At 42.6% G+C, this 21,743-nt stretch overlaps 1 protein-coding gene across 1 annotated transcript; it reads left to right on the plus strand.

Annotated features, from left to right (window-relative positions):
• The first annotated feature begins 1,813 nt into the window (after positions 1-1,813).
• Positions 1,814-17,245, plus strand: LOC128115828 (zinc finger protein 260-like). The gene is given in 5 exon segments (XM_052746923.1): positions 1,814-1,932; positions 9,088-9,214; positions 9,423-9,483; positions 12,842-14,861; positions 14,863-17,245. Coding segments are annotated over 5 exon segments (2,412 nt in total). The 5' UTR covers positions 1,814-1,881; the 3' UTR covers positions 15,016-17,245.
• Positions 17,246-21,743: the final 4,498 nt, after the last annotated feature.

The raw sequence follows: 21,743 nt of genomic DNA on the forward strand, positions 1-21,743 counted from the left end.
GCTTGATAGGCTTTTTAGACAAATACAGTGTTAGGAGTTCTTTGGAAGCCCACAAGAAAATCATTTTAGGAACCGGCTAATATTAATCCATGGCTTGACCTTTGGCAAAGTCCTTAACTTTTCTAAGTAGTAGCTTTTGTGATAGTAGCTGAATTCCATTACATTTTCCTGTGACTTGCAGCAGAACTTGCCATTCAAGTGTTAGTGTGGCTTGCATGAAACTTCAGTGGAAGGCCTGCAGGCAGGACACAGGATAAAACTCCTCCACAAAAGCAAGTTTCCATTTTCATATGTGTTTTTGTTTGTTGAGGTTGGAGGTGGGCCCTTTGGGAGTCAGTCCATCCAAGGCTTTTTTCTGAGGCCCTGATGAAATCATCCAGGGACTAGTGTTCTGTGTGTTGGCCTAAAGACAGACATGGTGAAGTCTGTTCTGATATTTGAGCCACTGTGTGGAAGGAATCAAGGGTTCCAGACTCTTTAGCCTGAGGGTGTGTGGCTATCAGTCCCTAGGCCACCAGGTGCTCAGCCTGAGGTCGCCTGTGTTCTTCTTGCCCTGCCCCCTCTCAAATGGTGTGTGAGAGCTGTACTTAATAAACTTGCTTAGCATGAGCCATCAGTTTATGCAATATGTACTGCTCCATAACTTTCTATCTTCTCATTCCAGGTTGTCACCCTGAACACCTCCCCTTTGGGGCCCCTAATTGCTGGTGTTTCAGGTCACAAGCTGGTTTAACCTTTTGATGTCCTTCCTGTATCCACCTCCCAAGTGCTGGCATGATAGGCCAGTGCCACCATAGAAAGCTGGGAAAGTGTTAGTGTTTGGATGGCAAGGTGCAGCTGAGAGAGGTGTGAGCAGTCGTGGGTGTGCCTTATTGAAATTGCTGGTGCCTGGTGAATGTCAATCAGGTGGTTTATATTTGAACTGGGTGGACTGGGTACCATTTCAGCTGTGAGGGAGGGGGATCACTCCACTGCACATTGTTTAATGATCTTCATATGCTAGAGAGACCCTGTGGCCAGATGGAGAATTGTCTACTGAGTGAGGGACAAGTTCAGGGACGACTCTTCAGTATAGGTGCAAGTTTCTGCTTCAATGCCAATCTCTGCAGGTCTGTGACAGTTGGGAACTGCAGAGCTGCATCTTTTTTTCTTTCTTTTCTTTCTTTCTTTCTTTCTTTCTTTCTTTCTTTCTTTCTTTCTTTCTTTCTTTCTTTCTTTCTTTCTTTCTTTCTTTCTTTCTTTCTTTCTTTCTTTCTTCCTTCCTTCCTTCCTTCCTTCCTTCCTTCCTTCCTTCCTTCCTTCCTTTCTTTCTTTTTTTTTTTTAAGCTCGCCAAGCAGCGGTTCCTCCCCAACAGCTGCTCAGGATCTCGACTACAGGGTATTTTTTTTTTTTTAAAAGAGATTTATTTATTTATTATTTATACAACATTCTGCCTCCATGTATGCCTGCTCGCCAGAAGAGGGCACCAGATCTCATTATAGATACTGTGAGCCATCAAAGTGGTTGCTGGGAATTGAACTCAGAACCTCTGGAAGAGCCGTCAGTGCTAAAATGTGTAGCCCAGGCTGGCCACGAACACGTGATCCTACTGCTTCCGCCTCCTTCAGCAAATCCTACTGGCGAGCGCCACCACAACGGGCGAGCTGCAGCTTTTCACTGCACTGTCTCTAAGGGAGCTGTCCCTGTCACTCAGGCATCACTAGCCAATCATGGCCTCCAAATGGACTTCCAGTCAGAATGTGGGCGGGTACTTCCGTTCCCCCTTGGCGAAGGCTCCCTCAGCTCCGCGACTGAGGGAGGGAGACCCTGGTGTTCTGTGTGCTGCGCTGTGACCCGCTGCCGGGAGCTGTGAGGAGAGCCCGGCGAGCTGGGAATCCGCCATGGTGATTGAGGGGCCGCCGTCCCCATGCGGGGAGGAGCCTTGGGAACAGGTGTGGGGTCCTCCTAGGGCTGTGGGAAACAGCCGCCCAACACAGTGAGGTCACATAAGGGCCATGCCACTTCCGGGAGCTGGGCGGGAACCGGCGGACCAAGTAATTTCCTGGCGCCCCCCCCCCCCCCTCGGGTGCGCAGGCGCAGAGCATGGAAGGCGGGAAACCTTGTGTGGAAACATCCTTGTTGTCAACGTTATGGTGCAGGGCGCGTGTATGCGCTGTTTTTACTGTCTCCAGGGAAGGCAGATTTGCTAATTCACAGAGTCCTGGTGTCTCTAGTGTCTTCTAGAAGTTCTGCACTTGTCACTGAACATTCAGGTGTAGGTAGATCTGTCCGCAGTTAATTCTGTGCAGGGTGTGAATTCTGTGTCATTAACATATTTGCATGTAGATGCCAGGGTGGGCCAGTCACGTGTGTCAGTAAGGCCATTCTTTCTGTGTTTCCTGGCCTCCTGTGTCACAATTAACTCCATATTAATTGGGTTTTCATTTCTAAGTTTGCTCCCTGTTCTATTCATCTCTTAATTTTTTCCCAGACAGTACAGTCTTCATTGCAGATATATGAGAAGTTTTAAATTTAGATGGTGTCAGAGTGTGTACTGTTTATTTACCTAATCTTATGTCGATAATTTTTTCATTCATGATGACCTTTTATTTATTTATTATGTATACAGAAGAGGGTGCCAGATCTCATTGCAGATGGTTGTGAGCCACCATGTGGTTGTTGGGAATTGAACTCAGGACCTCTGGAAGAGCAGTCAGTGCTCTTAACCTCTGAGCCATCTCTCCAGCACCTCAATTTTTTTTTTTCTACAAGTTGGGCTTGTTTTAATTTTTTCTTTGTCCCACGAAGGGACCATTGATAATGAGTTATTCTCACTATTTTGGAAAAATAAAAAACATTTCCGATCAAGAGACCCTTAGTATTGAGTAATTCCCTATCTGAGGCAAAACCAAAATATATTTAAACCAAAACTAAGCAAACAAACAACAAGAAACTTGTCAGCTCTGGTGGTGCTCTGGCTGCAGCAGGGAAGCCTCCTCCTTTGTCCTTTGTGATTCAGATCTGCAGCTGTGCGCTTCACTGGGGCTTTATCACAAGGAGCCTTTTCACCACCTCTGGTTTTTGGAAAGCGGCTTTTTTCTTTATTTTTTGTTTATGGGACCTTTTAATTTTTAGGCCTTGATTCAATATTCCCCTCACCCTTTTAAATTTTCTTCCCTCTTTTGGGAAGGTTTCCTTTTTATTTTCTTTCTTTACCCTTTCTTTACTGTGAAGTGTGGTGATATTGTGTTCCCCAAAATATTGTGTACCCTAATAAACTTATCTGGGATCAGAGAACAGAACAGCCACTAGATAGACATAGAGGCCAGAAAATAGTGGCACACACGCCTTTAATCATAGCACTTGGGAGGCAGAGGTCCATCCAGATCTCTCTGAGTTCAAAGCCACACTGGAAACAGCCAGGCATGGTGACTCAGGCCTTTAATCCCAGGAAGTGATGGCAGGAAGCAGAAAGGTATATAAGGCATAAAATCCAGGAACTAGAGCTGGGTAAGCGTTTAGGCTTTAGCCAGCAGTTCAGCTGAGATTCATTCTGGATGAGGACTCAGAGACTTCCAGTCTGAGGAAACAAGATCAGCTGAGGAATTGGTGAGGTGAGGAAGCTGTGGCTTGTTCTGCTTCTCTGATCTTCCAGCATTCACCCCAATACCTGGCTCCGGGTTTGTTTTTATTAATAAGACCTTTTAAGATTTGTGTTAAAAAGAAAGGTCTTTTTCTTTGATTTATTTTTTTGTCTCAGGAGTCATTTTTTTAACTTTAATATTTGTAATAATTGTGTAGTTATACTTTTTTTTCTTTTAAAACAAGCATTGTAGCAGTAGGCCATTTAATTGTTCGTGAGACGGGGAATTTAAATTCCACATGATCCCGGCAATCTTGGAGTCCTCTTACCCCAAGGGCGCACTTTTTTACCTCCAGTCCTTAGAGTGTCCAGATCTCTTTTTAAGCCCTGTGTTGGCCCTTGTGTGGAAACTTCCTTGTCACCATGCAGGGTGTGTACTGTTGCCAGGGAAAGCAGATTTGCTAACTCTCAGAGCCCTGGTCTGTCAAGTGTCTTCTAGAAGTTTTGCACTTGGCACTGAACCTTCAGGTGTGGGAACAATTATCCGCAGTAATTCTGTGCAGGGTGTGAATTCTGTGTCATTAACACATTTGCATGTAGATGACAGGGTAGTCCAGGCATGTGTGTCATTAAGGCCAGACTTACTGTGATTTCTGGCCTCATGTGGCAAAATTGACTCTACATTTATTGTGTTTTTATTTCTAAGTTTGCTCTCATGTTCTGTTGATTTCTTTATTCTTTCCCAGAAAGTGCAGTCTTTTTTTGACACAGCATTTCTCTATATAGACCAGGCTGGTCTCAAAATCACAGAGATCCTTTCTCATCTAATTTCTGATTGTAGCATAAATTGTTAGACTTTTTATTGGACTTTTGCTGTATCCATGGCTCAAATTCTGTATTGTTGTGATATACTAATAGCCAAGATGACAGCAAACCACTTGGTTGCTTTCTACTCAAGGTTAGTCCTGCTCCCTCCTAAGGAAGCCCCTCCTCCATCAGGCACAGTTCCAGTGGCATCCCCATTCTCCATGGTTAAATGTGCACGGTTACATCCTTTCCTTAAAAAGACTCTTTAATTAGGTTTGCGTTTATGTAGGAGGAGGTGGTCCCTGTGTCCTAGGCAGGTAGGCCCCATGCAAGTAGGGAACAGAGGAAAGAATCCATGACCCCAACCAGAGACAGTTGAGTCCATGGACGAGTTTCCCCAACTGACTGTAACCGTTGAAGCCAGTTGTTGTCATCCAGGTCATTCACCTTCTCCTCAGTCCCCAACACAAGATGTTGCTTGGCCCCATTTTCTCCCAATTGAGTCTGGTCTGGGTTGTGATCAGACAGATTTGTGACTCTCCATGTTTGCTGGACTGAAGACTTTTGGGTTTAATTTGTTAAAATGGTTAAATCAGTGGTGTTGTTGCATGCTTTTAATCCCAGTACTTGGGAGGCAGAGGCTGGCAGATCTAGAGTTTGAGGCCAGTCTGGTCTATAAAGCAAGTTCCAGGTCATCCAGGACCACACAATACCCATCAGTTTGTTGTCTCAAAAAACCAAACAGACAAAAAAGTTAAGTAAAATTTAAAACCTATGTGCCTTGTGTGGCAGGCACTTCTCTCCAGTTAGAAATGCAGCTTCATGGCATCATCTACAGCAGTCACACTTCAGCACACCAGGTTTATAGATCATTGCTTGAAAAGAGACACAAATTATGGAAGAGAAGGTAGTGGAACTTTTTCTATTTCTTAGGGCTCAGCCCAGGAGAACTTTTCCCTTTCCCTGGAACTGCTTAGAGCAGGCATGAAAAGAGGGAATGCTCATCTGAAGAACTATTTCCCCTGACCTGTGTGCATTCTGCTTAGATGGCCGTGGGTGTTGGGGCCTGGACTAGTGGCCTGGCTGCATTTGTTAGAACTCCGGAAGGAAGTGTATCCTGACTTGTTGGGAAGTCAGGCTATACCTGCAAGTGTTACATCCGTGGAGGGAAGGGTATCCTGACATGTCAGGAAGTCAGGCTGTATCTACAGTTGTGAAGGGAAGGCATCTTGGATACCTACAGCTGTGAGGAGAAAGGTATCCTGACTTGTCTGGAAGTCAGGCATACCCGAAGCTGGCTTCTGGTGAGTTATGGCCTCCCCTCAGGATGTGGCACTCTACAGCTGAGCTCTACTTTGCAGAGCTAAGGGAGTTTTCCAGCAGAGGTAATGCGTTTCTTCTTAGCTCCTGCCCAAGATGTTGCTTCTTCTGCTTCACTCTGCTAAAGGGGAAATCCCTGCAGAAATGTAGCAATCTGCTCTGGCTCCTGGGAAAAGTTGTCACTTTTCTCCACTCCCATTGGAGTTTCCCAGCAGAGGTATCTGTTTCTTCTTCTGCTCTGCCCCCTAAGGGAGCTTCCCAGCAGAGACTCTGCTCTGTGCTGGTGAAAGATCTTCACCCAAAACACTTTCAAGAAAGAGCTGTATTGGGACTGAGGTGTCCAGGAGAGTGGCTGCCTCTGCTAGTGTGGAGAAGGACAGCTGATACCTGAACAGGCAAAGGGGATTATGTAGGGTTTCTTAGGGGCAGAGTTTTTCCAGAGAAGATTTTCAGGGAGGGAATTGGTCAGATTTTGATCCCCTTGAGCCTGGACAAGCTCAGATTGGCTAGATTTTGTGCTCAGGATTGGTTGGTTTTGTGTTCAGTTGGTCAGGGTCATAGTTGGCTCTGGTTTCAAAGTCAAAGTGTGTGTTTCTTTCACTGGCCCTTTGTAGCCTTTGGCTCTAGTTTCAGTACCAGCGTGTGTTTCTTTTACTACCTCTGGTTCCAAAGCCAAAATGTGTTTCTTTGGTTCTGGTTTCAGGGCAAGTGTTTCTTTCACTGGTTCTGAGTTCAGGGCCAGGGTGGGTTTCTATCACTTTCTTTGGTTTCAGGGCCAGGGTGGGTTTCTATCACTTTCTCTGGTTTTAGGGCCAGGGTGGGTTTCTTTTGCAGGTCGTTTTACCCTACAGTAGCCCTTCCCATTTCCTCACAGGCACCAACACTGAATGTGAGCAGGAATCAAGCACAATACAAGCTAGTGCTTCTGCTCCTGGAGTGGGAGAGGTGGCGACTATTTTTTTCACCTCTGGATGACCTGGCAGAGCTAAAAGGATTTGGTCCCCAAGGGGAGGAAGCACATGTCTTCACCTGGGTGGAGGAGGGTTTCACACCAGAGAAAACCTCTGGTCAATACAGGGAAGCAAACCTGATAGAAACACATGTAGAGACATATACACAGAGAGACAGACATGCAATAAAAACAACCAGGGTGGCTATCACATATTCATACACCTAAACAGACAGAGCTATCCGGTGATGAATGACATGGTTCCCAGACACTGAATCAGCATCTACATCTGACCTCTGCTGTGTCTAAACAGAAGGCACTTCAACAAGACTTACCTCCAGAAGTGACAGAACAGGTGACTTTCTAATTTGTTTCCTTAGGATTGGAGGTTTCAGATCCCTCTAGGCACTAGGCAGTAAATGTCAAAGGTAGCCCTGGTGGGGTTTAAATAGGAATGGCCCCATAGACTCATGTCTGAAGCTTGTCCTATGGGAAGGCGCACTATTAGGAGTTGTGGTCTTGTTGGAATATATGTGGCCTTGTTGGAGGAAGTGAGTACTGTGGCTGTGGTCTTTGGGGTCTCAAATGCTCAAGCTAGACCAAGTGTGCCTCAGTCTCCTTCTGCTGCCTGCTGATCAAGATATAGAACTCTCAGCTTCTTGTCTAGCCTGACATCTCCCTGCTGGCTGCCATGCTTCTTCCCATGATGATCATGGACTAAAACATTATCATTAGATGTTTGGTGTTTGCCCTGCATGGTTTCAGACTTGCCTTGGTCCAATCTTTCCTTAATTCCTTGAAAGGGAAATGTATATTCTGTGCCATTGTGTTTGGGTTGATATGATTCATGATTTGTTATTTATTACATGAGGTCATAGTCAAGAGACCTCCTTGCATGTCAGAAGAAACTGTGGACATTCAAACAGTATTGGGACTATTACATAACATGTGAATCTATGAAATCAGACTAAATGCATTTTGCATCATGGTTTGTGAATTTGTCATGACCTGTGTCAAAATGTTGAGGGTTGAATGAAAAATCTTCCAGGTAGTGTGCTGAGTTTGAGCATTTGTCTTTGGTGTGAGCCTTCATTGGTGACTTACAAAACCCTTAGGAGGATCCTTTCTGGAGGAATATAGTCTCATCACATTCCTTTATTTTTTTGAAAGTGAGCAGCCCCCTTCCTTCTCATGTATGCATGCCATACCAGCATTAGAGACTCCTTTTTTTTTTTTTTTTTTTTTTTTTTTTGGTTTTTTGAGACAGGGTTTCTCTGTCTGTGACAGTCCTGGCTGTCCTGGAACTCACTTTGTAGACCAGCTGGCCTCAACTCACAGAGATCTGCCTGCCTCTGCCTCCTGAGTGCTGGGACTAAAGGTGTGCGCCACCACACCTGGCTCCGTTCTTAAATAATGTAAAGTAGAAGCAATTGCTTTTCCTTGCGAATCCATATTTCTTGACTGATATTTTTATGTTTATATTTTTGGCAGATTGAATCAGGTTTTTGTACATGTCAGGCATTTGCTCTTGTGCCTAACTTTAGCCCTGTCATGACTTTTGAACTTTGGCATTGGTGTCATTTTTCAGAGCAAGAATGTATTCATTCCTGAAATTAATATTGATCTCCTGCATCACTAAATTGTTGATGTGTAATATTTTCCCTACCTTTGTATACGGTTTTACACTTTCATATTGTTTTCAAATGTGTGGTCTTATCTGTTAACCCATCTGTCTATACTCCCTCCCATTTGGTGTTTGTTTTACTGTTTTAGGATCAGCATTTACTTTACTAATGTTCTTGAGAACTCATTGATCTGTCAGACAGCAACTGAATAAAAATGCTTTCCTTCCTGGGAATTATTAGCCTCACAGTTCAATAGGGGTCACTCCAGCTTATGATAGACAAGTGCAGAACAGGCGGGAATGTTTAACTCTGTGGAGGAATTTTGAGTGAGGCCTGAGTGCTTTCTGTTTTTTAGTTTGAGACAGGGTCTTGCTATGTTACCTTTGGCTGTCCTGACAATCTCTACATAAACAGGCAGGCTTGGAAATCTCAGGGTTTCACCTGTCTCTGCCTCCCATGGTTTGGGATTTGAGACGTGCACCACCACACCCTTATTGTCCATCCTTTCTTGACATTAATAACTTTGATAAAGTTCTGCTGATATATACTAAATAGTGTTACTCTGTTTGCATGTCTCTCTGTATATATTCCTAGGCATTTCTCCTGCTGTGCCATATTCTATTCTGTGGGCACTGGAATGGAAGGATCATTCTCTTTTGATGTTTCCTTTTAAAATGAGTTGGTGACTGCATTTGATATTTACTCACCAATGTCATTGACTGTTTAGAGCACACAGAATTATGTAAATATATTCTCAATGAAGTGTACATTTGCAATTCAGTCTCATCATTTCAATTAAGAACATATATATGGGACATTTTAGGATGCAGTGACCTATGAGGATGTGCATGTGAACTTCACTCATGAAGAGTGGGCTTTGCTGGATCCTTCCCAGAAGAGTCTCTACAAAGATGTGATGCTGGAAACCTACTGGAACCTCACTTCTATAGGTAAGAATGTGAGCTTTCTGTCACTTTTTAGCTTAAGGGGGATAAGCTTTTTTCTTTGGATTGGTGCTCTTCTGTGATTTCACATATGAAAGGGGGAGAATCTGGTGAATAAATCAGGCATGGTATTAAGTTTCATGAAAGATAGTAATTTCAAGTGTGTCTAATTTCCAGTAATATATCACATACATTTTCTGGTACCGTATTTTAGGTTACAAATGGGAAGACCATAATATTGAAGAACATTGTCAGAGCTGTAGAAGAAATGGAAGGTAATTTTCATGTGCAAGCTTGTATATATGTATGTGTGTGATAAATATCAGATCCCCGGTTGCTGACTTCCTCTGTCACTGATGCAATAAGTCAAATCAAACCAAATTAATAAATCCAGATTTAATAAACAAGGCATAGCAAATCAGCGCACTTTCAGGGTCTCTCAGGAAGTCAGGAGACAGAATAGGAGAGCACCCCTGGCAGATCTATGGGCCGGGTCTTAAATAGCCAGTAGGCATGGGCATGGTCCCAGGCATCTCTGGGGAGAGGAGCCACCAGTAGTGGGCTTTCCAGAATGGGGACCCCTGAGCTGGAGATTGCAAACTCCCAACCTTTTAGGGTCTATATGGGTGCAGGTTCAAGTCTGTCTATTTCCTGCTGGCATGGGATGATGTGGGAAGGTTGGAGTTGGGATTATGGGTGGATCAGAATTTGGATAGCTGCCATCCAGGAGACCTAAGGAATCTGTTCTTTTTTTTTTTTTTCCTGTTTTTTCGAGACATGGTTTCTCTTTGTAGCTTTGGTACCTTTCCGGGAACTTACTCTGTTGCCAGGCTGGCTTTGAATTCACAGAGATCTGTCTGCTTCTGCCTCCTGAGTGCTGGGATTAAAGGTATGTGCCACCACCTCTAGGCACAGGAATCTGTTCTTGAGGAGACAGAATGCAGGGTGCTAGGAGAAAAAAATAGATTATTATCACCGGCCCTCTGAATTGGGCTAACCATTGGTAGTAGGAAGACTGCCAGAAAGAATGGAACTGAGAAGTGTCCTGGTTGTACAAAGGGTGAATGAACGAGGCATGAGGGTAGATATGCCCTTATTTGGGACATCTTAGAAATCTAGGTTTCAGTTGCTGGTTAGTTGCCCACTTGTGCGTAGAGAGGTGATACCAGCAGTGAAGTTCCAGGAGCTTGGGGAGACGACATGGCAAATTGAGGGATGATGTGTTCCAGGAGTGCTGGAGCCATAGCATCTGCTGTTTCCCTGGAGGTTGGGAGAACATCCATCCTGTGAATGTGTCATAAGAGTTAAGAGATATGGATCTTTTTATGAGTGGGCAGTTGGGTGAAATCAACCTGTTATTATTCCCCCAGTTGGTGCCCTTGATTGGTTTGCATTCGGAGCTATTGCAGGGGCTGGTGTATGTGTAGGGCCCCTGAGGGTTTGACTTTGTCCAGGCAGGAAGAGTGAACCTACAGAATATGCTCAAAAATGGGTGGGGTCAAATTAGACTCTGGCAAGTAATATTAGTTTCCATCAGGAAAGTGGCCTAGCCTTTTTTCCAGGAACCTTTAGGTATATGTAAAACTACTGGAACAGATTTATATCTTGGTGTCATGGTAAAAAGCTATGGCCTTGGGTTAAGGCATAAACATTTTTAAGTCTAAATTCACTGAACAAAGGAGGTTGGGTGAGTGAAGGAGGAGGGAGTTGAACATGCCTGCAGGGTTCTATATCCTCTCTAATGCTAATCTACCTCTAAAAGCAGAAAAGAGTAAAATCCACAGAAATTTAAGGACCCCTGAAAACTGTTTGTAATCAGTGCTCTGTCAGTTTATCGAAACTGCATTTATCAAAGCTAAAACTTTGAACCTCTGAAGTTATATCCGAAATCAGTTTATCCTGTACCATGGAGTCTGTAAATGAGGCATACCTGTCTGTATTTTTAATAGGAAACTTACTAATGAACTACTAAGGTGCTTGTAGCCTTGGGATTGGGAATGCTGTTAAACTGGCAAATCTATTAGTACCCTGGGCATCAAATACCATCAGATCTGAGAAGGATAAGTAAATGAGCAGGAGTGAGCCAGCTTTTCAGTCACATAGACAGTCCCAAGTCTCTCTGTGGTCACTGGGGGACAAGTCCCAGAGGTAGCACTTGTTCAGATGCCAAGCGCAGAGGATCTGACAGATGCTATGTGAAGTAGAAATTTGGGGAGATCGGCCTACCTGTCTTGGCAGAGTGGGACATTTGTTCCCCCATTGCTCCACTTATTCACAGTCTGGTTATGATCTCAGAAGCAGTTAAAGGTGTAAAGCAGCTTTTCACTGTGTGGCTGGCTTTGTTACATTTGAGGCAAGCCTCCAGGTGGAAAATCTTCTGTGGCCCTCCATGTTCTTGGAGAAGATACAGGATGCTTCCAGGAGTTGGCATGTCTCTCATAAAAAGCTTTTATATTAAATGCCATATTCTCAGGTCTCTAAGGGTGTTTGAGAATGTTAGGTATATCTAAATTAGACAAATGTTGTTTAGGCTTAAATTTGAAGGCATATATAAGTTAAGTCTGGACATACAATTTACCCAATTAGTTACAGCTTACCAATGTTAGTAAGAGCAAGAAGATTCAGGCTGTAGTTTTTAGCCGACAGGTGGTGGTGAGGTTGGTTGATGCGGTGGTGGTGGCAGCGGTGGAGACAGCTCTGGTGGGAAGGACGAAAGGAGGAGGGACCAAACAGAACAAACTGCCTGGAGACATTTATGTAGTAGTTCAGGGTGTGAAAGCAGACAGGAACAGAGAGAACAGACAGGAACAGGACAGGAATTATCAAACAGAAATGTATCCTAACCACAGGAATTTTCAGACAGAAATATATCCTAACCCAAATTCTATTGGAGACCTAATGTCTCCTTGGTGGGCCCAGTCCACAAGGTTACCCTTACTAAAGATGGTGGTGAAGTATCTTTAACCTCAATAAAAATGGCAGCTGGCTACATTGTCCCCCTTACTGAAGATGGCGGTGAAGTCATTCACCTCTCTCTCTGACCTTAGCCAAAATTGCACCTGCCCAGATGGCTGGCTGGCTGTAATTAGAGTAGTTGCAGACCACGTGATGTTCTCCAGCACAGTTTCAATCTGGAGTCACAAGCCTTACAGGTTTTAAAACATCCAATTAGCAAGACACATTCAGAACACATAAACTCAGGCCTTCAAAACATGTCAGAAACCCACATGTGTGTCCACACCATTCACACATTTCCACCAACACCTTTAAGGAGAAGACAAGGAAACAATGCCACAATAGATGTTACAGGTTCAATCATAGCCATGTGAGAGGCATGTTGTAGGACTGTCCATCCACTTACTGCTATGCCTTCCATTTATCATATAAGGTATACACATTGATGAGGAGATTGGGCATGTCCAAGACCTTTTATAAGTAAAGCTTCCAATTAAAGCTAGTGTTCCTCATTTTCTTGTAGTGAGTGATTTAACATAGTTTTTTGACAGGAGCACTTTATGAGTGATTTGGAGATGTAGAAACATGAATTTCTATTCCACATCTGTATGACAAACAAAACATTTGACTATGGGAATGCAATGTGAAAACCCTTTATTTGTTATCTTCCTTTACCAGGTGTGTCATCTGTCACTCTGGATACAAGGCATGTGAGCATAAGGGACATGGAAAGCATTGTAGTTCTGTCTCTCTCAGAACAAGTGGAAGCTATGTGGTAGTCCCCAATGTGAGAAGACATGATGACTGTGATACAAGTTTACAATTAACTGGTTTTCCAACTTCAGTGGCAATTGATCAACAAACTCTCAATGGAGAAAATGAGTACCAAGAATATGGAAATTCATCTCTCTCATCTGGTTTAATGTGTACATGTAGTGTGGCTCACAGTATAAGAAAATGTTATAAATACAATCAGTGTGGTCCAACTCTGAGTTCTTCAAGTTCTCTTCAAAGAGGTGAAAAACCTCATGTGTTAAGAGAAAATAATAAATGTGAGTCATCTACTAAAGTCTTAAGCTGTTACAGGCATCTTAAAACACACCGAAGACCCATTAATGAAAAGAATCTCTATGAATATAATCAATGCGATAAAGTCCTTAGATGTGATTGGTCTTTAAAACACCAAAGAACTCATTTGGAAGGAAAACCCTGTAAGTATAATCAAAGATATAAAGGCTTTGCATGTCACAGTCTTCATCAAGTACATAGAATTCAAACTAGGGAGAAAAGGTATGAATCTCAGCAATGTGATAAAGCCTTTGCATGTCCCATAATACATAATAGAAGTTACACTGGAGAGAAACCCTATAAATGTAATCAATGTAGTAAAGCCTTTGCAGAGAAGAGAAGCCTTCACAGTCATGAAAGATTTCATACTGGAGAGAAACCCTATAAATGTAATGAATGTGGTAAAGCCTTTAGAGGGAAGAATAGTCTTCTCAGTCATGAAAGAATTCATACAGAAGAGAAACCCTATGAATGTAATCAATGTGGTAAAGCATTTGCATATAACAGTCATCTTCTCAATCACTTAAAAAGTCATACTGGAGAGAAACCTCATGAATGTAAGCAATGTGGTAAAGTGTTTGCACAGATGCGTGATCTTCACAGACATGAAATAATTCATACTGGAGAGAAACCCTATGAATGTAATCAGTGTGCCAAAGCCTTTGTACAGAAGAGTGATCTTCACAGACATGAAAGAATTCATACGGGAGAGAAACCCTTTGAATGTAGTCAATGTGGTCAAGCCTTTGTACAGAAGAATGTTCTTCATAGACATGAAATAATTCATACTGGAGAGAAACCCTATGAATGTAATCAATGTGGAAAAGCCTTTGCAGAGAAGAGAAGTCTTCAGAGTCATGAAAGATTTCACACTGGAGAGAAACCCTATAAATGTAATCGATGTGGTAAAGCTTATAGAGGGAAGAATAGTCTTGTCTGTCATGAAAGAATTCATACTGAAGAGAAACCCTATCAATGTCATGAATGTGGTAAAGCCTTTGTACGAAAGAGTTATCTTCTCAGTCATGAAAGAATTCATACTGGAGAGAAACCGTATGCATGTAATCAATGTGGTAAAGCCTTTACATATAATAGTCATCTTCTCACTCACTTAAAAACTCATACTGGAGAGAAACCTTATGAATGCAATGAATGTGGCAAACTCTTTGCACAGAAGAGTCATCTTCTCAGTCATGAAAGAATTCATACTGGAGAGAAACCCTATGAATGTAATCAATGTGGTAAAGCCTTTGCAGAGAAGAGTCATCTTCTCTGTCATGAAAGAATTCATAATGGTGAGAAACCCTATGAATGTAATCAGTGTGGTAAAGCCTTTGCACAGAAGAGTCATCTTCGTAGACATGAAAGTCTTCATACTGGAAAGAAACCCTATGAATGTATTCAATGTGGTAAAGCCTTTGCACAGAGGAGTAGTCTTCAAATTCATGAAAGAATTCATAATGGAGAGAAACCCTATAAATGTAATCAATGTGGTAAAGCCTTTGCAGAGAAGAGAAATTTTCACAGACATGAAATAATTCATACTGGAGAGAAACCCTATGAATGTAATCAGTGTGGTAAAGCCTTTACAGAGAAGAGAAGTCTTCATAGTCATGAAAGAATTCATACTTGGAAAGAAACTCTGTGAATGTATTGAATATGGTAAGACCTTTGCACAGAAGAGTCATCACAATCATGAAAAAATTCATACTGGACAGTACCATATGGATGTAATCGATGTGGTAATTTCAGATGTGATCTGCCATGTGGTTGCTGAAAACTGAATGTCTACAAGAGGTACTTTCTGGAGTCCAGCTCCATAGGGGTTTTAGGTCCCTAAGAGGAGATGGGGCATTAACAAAGCAAGGAGACTGCCATGATCTTAGCTTGAATCAGCGTGGCTGCTGCTTTATTGAAAAAGGACTATACCCTTTATACTGTATAACTGAATCTCAGTTTAGACTAAAGCAAGGTTAAAAACAGACCTGATGATTCCAGGCTAAAAGCAGCTATCAACCTCATCACAGCATTTTTCTTGAGGCAAAAGTGATAAATTCAGCAAGTATCTAAATGCCTTTGTGGATGTGAGCCCATTGTTTCCTCCCAGTGTGCTTTCATCCTTGAAACTAGGTATGCCCAGTTAGTAAATCATTAAGTTCTCTATTCTTGGTGTACTCAGAGGGATACAATGGGGATTCTTGTGTGAGAGTAGGCATAGTTATCATGCTATATGGTTCCATGGTCAAGGGAATTTTTTCCAAGAATTTTGTTTAAAGGACTGCCTATGTATATATTCTCATCTTCCACTGTAGCTCACAAACAAAATTCCCACAGTAAAAGGGATAAGGAGACTTTATCACATATGGTGAGAATTGTTAAAATTGAAATAAAAAGATGCCGGAGAATTAAGATCTGCAATGTCAAAATGCTGGACCTTTGTCAAGTAGGAATGGTCCCTGTGCAGTCTACACTAGGTAATAAACTGCTAAACCACCTCTCATCCCTTTTTCTTTTATGATTCAATTTATGATTTTTTTTTTTTCAAGACAGGGTTTCTCTGTGTATCTTTGCACCTCTCCTGGAACTCACTTGGTAGCCCAGGCTGGCTTCGAACTTACAGAGATCTGCCTGGCTCTGCCTCCCAAGTGCTGGGATTAAAGGCGTGCGCCACCACCGCCCGGCTCAATTTATGATTTTTGTCTTTGTGAGTGCACATGAATAGTATAGTTTGAAATCAGATGTCAGCCTGTGTGACCCAGTTCTTATTTTGTACCATTTGGGTTCTGAGGATCACACCAGGTCTGTCAGACTTGGTTGCAAGCACCTTTACCTGCTGAGCCATGCCATGATGAACACTGAGCCCTGATATATATATATTTGAAGAGACTGATGAAGTTCAGGCTGACCTTGAACTTAAGACCTTTCTGCTTCCACCTCATTATTAGGATGACAAGTTTCACTATCAAAACGTTTATGCAGAGGTCTTGTGTGTGCTAAGAAACCATTCTGTCTAACGAGAGCCATCTGATATGAAAGCATTGACGTAGCCAGTTCTTCATACACAGCCACACTGAGACCCTGCCCCAAAACCAAACCAAAACTGCGAACCAACACCAAATTTTGTTTAAAACTGTGTGTGTGTGTGTGTTTTGAAACAAAGTGTCTCAGTTGCCTAGGCTGGCCTAGAATTGACACTGTAGCCCTTGAATCCTGCTCCTTGGCCTTGGCTGCTTAAGTACCTGGAGAACATGGCTGGACTAGTGAGTGAGCAAGCCAGAGCACAGAATGGCCTAACTCTGTGTCTGGAGACACACAGCTAGTAGCCAGAGGTACATGACAAGATCAGAATGTTCCTAGGATAGGGTTGGAATCCAGAATCTTTCTTGACATGGAATGCTATCAGTTCAGCATGGAAGGATGGAACGAGGCCCAGGATCTGATCTCTTTGGGGTTGAAATGTCCTGAGAACCTTGTGGAGATACTTTATTTGTGCAACCCAATAAAGCTTATCTGAAAATCAGGAAAAAGCCAGTCAGTATATTAAACCAAGAAGTCGAGCATTGGTAGCACATACCTCTAATCCTAGCATTCAGGAGGCAGAGATTCATCTGGATCTCTGTGAGTTCAAGGCCACCCTGGGAACAGAGCCAGGCATGGCTGCACATGCCTTTAAATTCCAACGCTAGTTAGCCATAGAGGTCTGGAGACTTGTACAGATAGACTGGAAGTGATGTAGTTGGGTGGAGAGAGGAAGTGAGATGGCAGGCACAGAAAGAATATGTGTGTGTGTATACAGGAACTGGGGCTCTCTTTGGCTGAGGATTTCTAGCGATAAGAACATGGCTAGCTGCTTTCTGCTTCCCTGATCTCTCAGTTTTTGACCTAATATCTTGCCCTTTTATTTATTTATTTATTTATTTTTAATTTTAAATAAGTCTACTTAGCCATTTGTCTTACAATTGGTACCCAATGTTTGTGGCATGAATTCACTAATAAACTACTTATGCCCTTGAAGGCCCCCTGGCTCAGTCCTTAGCTACACACACCCTAGACTCTTTGGCTTCTTCTCTCCTTGTGGGTGGTGGCCTCTCTCTGGATACTCATCTCCAATTGCTACAAGACTAAGTAAGCTGCCTTGCAACTCCCTCGGACATCTACTGTTCTATGCACTCAGCAAACTTTGTGAGTCAATTAAAATATCCTAAAGGGAGAAATTAATTAAAAGAAATTTTTTCCACATTAAAAATATCAGAAACATATTTACAATGGGGGGAATATCCTAAAGGGAGAAATTAGTTAAAAGAGAAATTTTTTCCACATTAAAAATATCGGAAACATATTTACAATGGGGGGAATTTGGTCTCTGACAACACATTAGGCAGTCTGAAAATTGAACAATTTATAAGAGGATAATTAATGTTGATGGGATTTACATAATGTTAATTATGAATATTATATGTTTGGTCATTTTTTATTTTAGCATTAAAAAGATTGTTTAATTTGAGTGCCAAGATAAAGATTTTAGAAAAACTTGTTAAAACAAATCATTGAGAAATTCAGACCCAGACAGAAGAATTTAAATGTGAACCTATCTCAACACTGAATTATACGGTTCCGGAGAAACAGCCTGTTTTCAAACAATCAACCTTAATCTATCCAGTACCCTTACAGGAACTGCCAAATGCTCAAGGCTGTGTACGAGCTAACTGGACTCCAGTGGAAATGTTAGATTTGAGGAGATTTAAAGAAGCTATAGTCTCATATTGTATGCATTTCCCACTTGTAAAGCAGATGTTAAACTCTTGGCCTACTTATAATAGAATTATTCTCTCAGGACTAGAAAGATTTGGTTACAGCTGTCCTAGAGGCTGGGTCACAGTTACAATGGAGCACCTGGTGGAAAGAGGAGGCTAAGACTATAGAACAATGATGTAGGGCTAGTGGTTTTGAAATTTCCCAAGATCAACTTCTTGGAGAAGGTGATTAATGGAATTTTCCCAAGCTCCAGCTGTGAGAAAATTCCTCCCAGAGTCCTGGGGATGATGCTGTATTGGGTGTGGAGAATCTGAGGGAAAGGAATCTATGTAACCTAGGCTCTTTTGTCTGTTTACTTTATGACAAAACTCTATCTATACAGCTTCAGTTCTGTCCTGAGTCTCCATTCCTCTATGTCCCTACCTTTTCTGTCTCCTCATAACCCTGGTAATAACTAAGCCCTTATGCTTTTGGTTTCATCTTCATCCTCTGTTCCTTCAACCTCCCTCTATCCACCCTGGGTCTTTACCCCTGGCCCTGATAAACTCTACAAGAGATCTGCTTTACCCTTTACAGAATCTCTATTCCTCTCTTCTGTGTGTGCTTGTGAAATTCTGCTCCAGTCCTTAGTGTGCCTGATTATGCAAAAAACGTTATTGTCCTCAATCTGGCTGCCATGCCCCTGGCCTGAAGGAAGGGGATAATCAGAGCCTCATTGGCACAAGAAACAAAGCTATACATCTAGGAGCCAGGTTGCCTCTGAATGGACATTTTACCTTAGTTTAGGGGCTTCAGGCACCAGGCAGGTGCTCTGGTAGCCATTCTGTTCCTTGCTTGTCTTTCAATGCTTTGTTTGGGGCTGGCCCTATCTTTGGATGTGGCTCAAAGGAAATATTTGCAAAAGACATATACCCAATTCAAATGCTAAAATAGGGAGTCAGGAGCTCAGGCAGAAATTTGTGCCTATGTGACTTTATCCAAGTACTTTGAGTATATATGCCTGAGATGGAGGTTCACACACACAGGTTTGACAATTATGAGCACAACGAATTCATTGCAAGACGCAGCTGAATATTAAAGCTATATAACACTAAATATTCCATGATAAATGACTTCCCATTTGACAGACCATGGGTTGGTCAAAGTATAGCTTATCATATACAGCTGGACTCCCTATATCATTTCCTTCTGGCTCACCACAGTGATTATACTGATAATAAAAAGACAATTTTTATATGATGACCACACCCTAATTTTCTGCTGAATGGCAGCCCTGCATGTGTGGGATAGATTTGAAAAAGCAGGAAAGATAACTGAGTCATTTACGAGAGTTATACAGGGCCCAAAAGAAACCTCCACAGATTTCTTACAAAGGCTGTTTTTAGCAGTAAATAGAATGATACCAAATTTAGAAGCTAGAGAGTTAATAATTACATCTCTGACTTTTGAAAATGCCAATGCAGCATGCATAAGGGTAATTAGGCCATTAAAGGCACGATCAGCACCCTTGGAATAATGGATCAGAGATACAATTAATATTGAATCTCATGATGATGAAACTTGGACAGGAGAGGTGATTTCCAGAGCACTGAAGAAAAATGTCAGATGCTTTAATTATGGTAAGTAAGGTCACCTAAAAAGGGACTGTAAACAGGGCATTCCTAGAAATGTTTCTTCAAGGAACAATGGCAGCAGAACGCCCCTCCCTTCTGAATTATGCAGAAGGTGTGGTAAAGGCAAACAGTAGACTAATGAATGTAAATCAATAAGGGACAGACTAGGTAATCCTTTGCCTTTGCCATTGGGAAACTCCCTGATGGGCCTCTTGACTGGCCTCTCGCAGGCCCACATGGCAAATTCAGTTCAGTCCTTTCCTGCCATTGTAGAAAAAAACCACTCCCAGAGCAGTTAAATAACCAAATGCTTATTGTAATAAACCATACTGCTCTGTGTGATAGAACAGCTACCGCAGAGAGAACCAAAAAAAAAAAAAAATCAGGAAAAACCATAAAGTGAATTTTTTGGCAAACTTCTATAAATGAAGAAAGACCAAAAATTAAAAATATGAATAAATGATGTTCTTATTGAGGGTCTTGTAGACACAGGTGTGGATATAACAATAATTGCACCAGAATCTTGGTATCCAGATTGGCCTCTTCAGGAGGTAAATGTTCAGCTGTTAGGGATTATCTCAAATAAAACACTATAAGATGATTCAAATGTATAGGGCCAGAAGGACAGACAGGAAAATTAAAGGCATATGTGGCTAACATAGCTATGAATTTATAGGGCTGTGACTTATTACAACAGTGGAATACCCAGATAAACATTCTTCTAGTCTCAGAAACAAACCACAAACTAACACTTGTTTCTGAGAAAAATATTAGAAGATATTATAAAGAACAGTCATCAGCCATCCAGATTGTACAAGAACAGGGCACAACAGCTGCTGATCTTTCAAAGACACTATCAGCCCTGCCTTTCAAATGGTTAACAGACAAGTCTGTATGGGTTCAGCAATGGCCTTTAACAACAGCCCCTCACCTGGGAACCTAGGCAGGGGCTCCTTCTTGAGCCACACCCACAACTCTCCTCCTCCTCCTCCTCTTCTTATTCTTTTTGAGACAGGGTCTCCAGGCTGGTCTTTAGCTCCCACCATTCTTTTCCTCTGTCTTCTTTTGGACAAGGCTGGTCTGCATCCTGTTTGGTTCTCAGTTGGGGAAACGTGTGTGTGTGTGTGTGTGTGTGTGTGTGTGTGTGTGTGTGTGTGTGTTTGTCCCCGCATTCACCTACTGATAACTCTCCTCCCTCTTTTTTTTTGGCATGGCCAGTGATGGGAACCCGGGCCTTACACCTTGCTTTCTCCCCTCCCTTTCAACTACCACGTGCTCCCTAATCCTTCCACCTTTAGGCATTGTACCACATGGAATTCCTTCTGGGTCTTCCCAGGCTCCTGAACCTTGAGCCACGTCAACTTCTTTTCGTCATAAAGGTCTTGTTTGGAGGTCGTGGGCACTCCAACACAGACAACCCACCACGTTGATTACTCAGCAGACAAGATGGACAAAGGGCTGGAGAGGTGGCTCAGTGCTCAAGAGCACAAGGGCTGCCAACGCAGCTGCCACACCTTGCTCCTGTAACTCCAGCTCAGGGCTCTGTCACCCTCTTCTGGCCGCCGTGGACACTGTAATACCACCACATGCCCAACTTTGAAAATATTTAAATTTCAAAAAAGACAATGTTAATAATAATTCTTGTCTCCGGTTGTGGCATATGTCTTTAATCTCTACCCTCGGGAGGCAAAGACAGGAGAGAATGTCTGTGAATTCGAGGCCAGCCTGGTTTAGGACAGCCAGGCACACACAAGTCCTATCTTGAACTCTGCCCTCCACCCGTCCCCCAACACCCTCCGCCCCATGATAGTAATTTTGTTTTGTTTTGTTTTTTCCAGACAGGGTTTCTCTGTGTACCCTTGGCTGTCCTGGGACTCGCTCTCTAGGCCAGACTGGCCTCGAATTCATAGAGATACACCTGCCTCTGCCTCCCAAGTACTTGGATTAAAGGTGTGCACCCCCACTACCAGGCTAATGATTCTTATTTAATTAAATTTTCTATTCAAATCACATTTGCAGTTCTCAAAGTCCGGCACAGATGTGAGGAAAAATGCCATCCCCATACGTTTGGAAATTGAGGTCCAGAGAGGTCAAGTCAGTTGTTCAATGCTGCCAACCATCCCAGCAAGTGCAGTCAGGACTCA

Source organism: Peromyscus californicus, unplaced genomic scaffold (genome assembly GCF_007827085.1).
Source record: "Peromyscus californicus insignis strain IS unplaced genomic scaffold, ASM782708v3 Scaffold_1__1_contigs__length_55948999, whole genome shotgun sequence".
In the NCBI taxonomy this organism is placed as follows: Eukaryota; Metazoa; Chordata; class Mammalia; order Rodentia; family Cricetidae; genus Peromyscus; species Peromyscus californicus.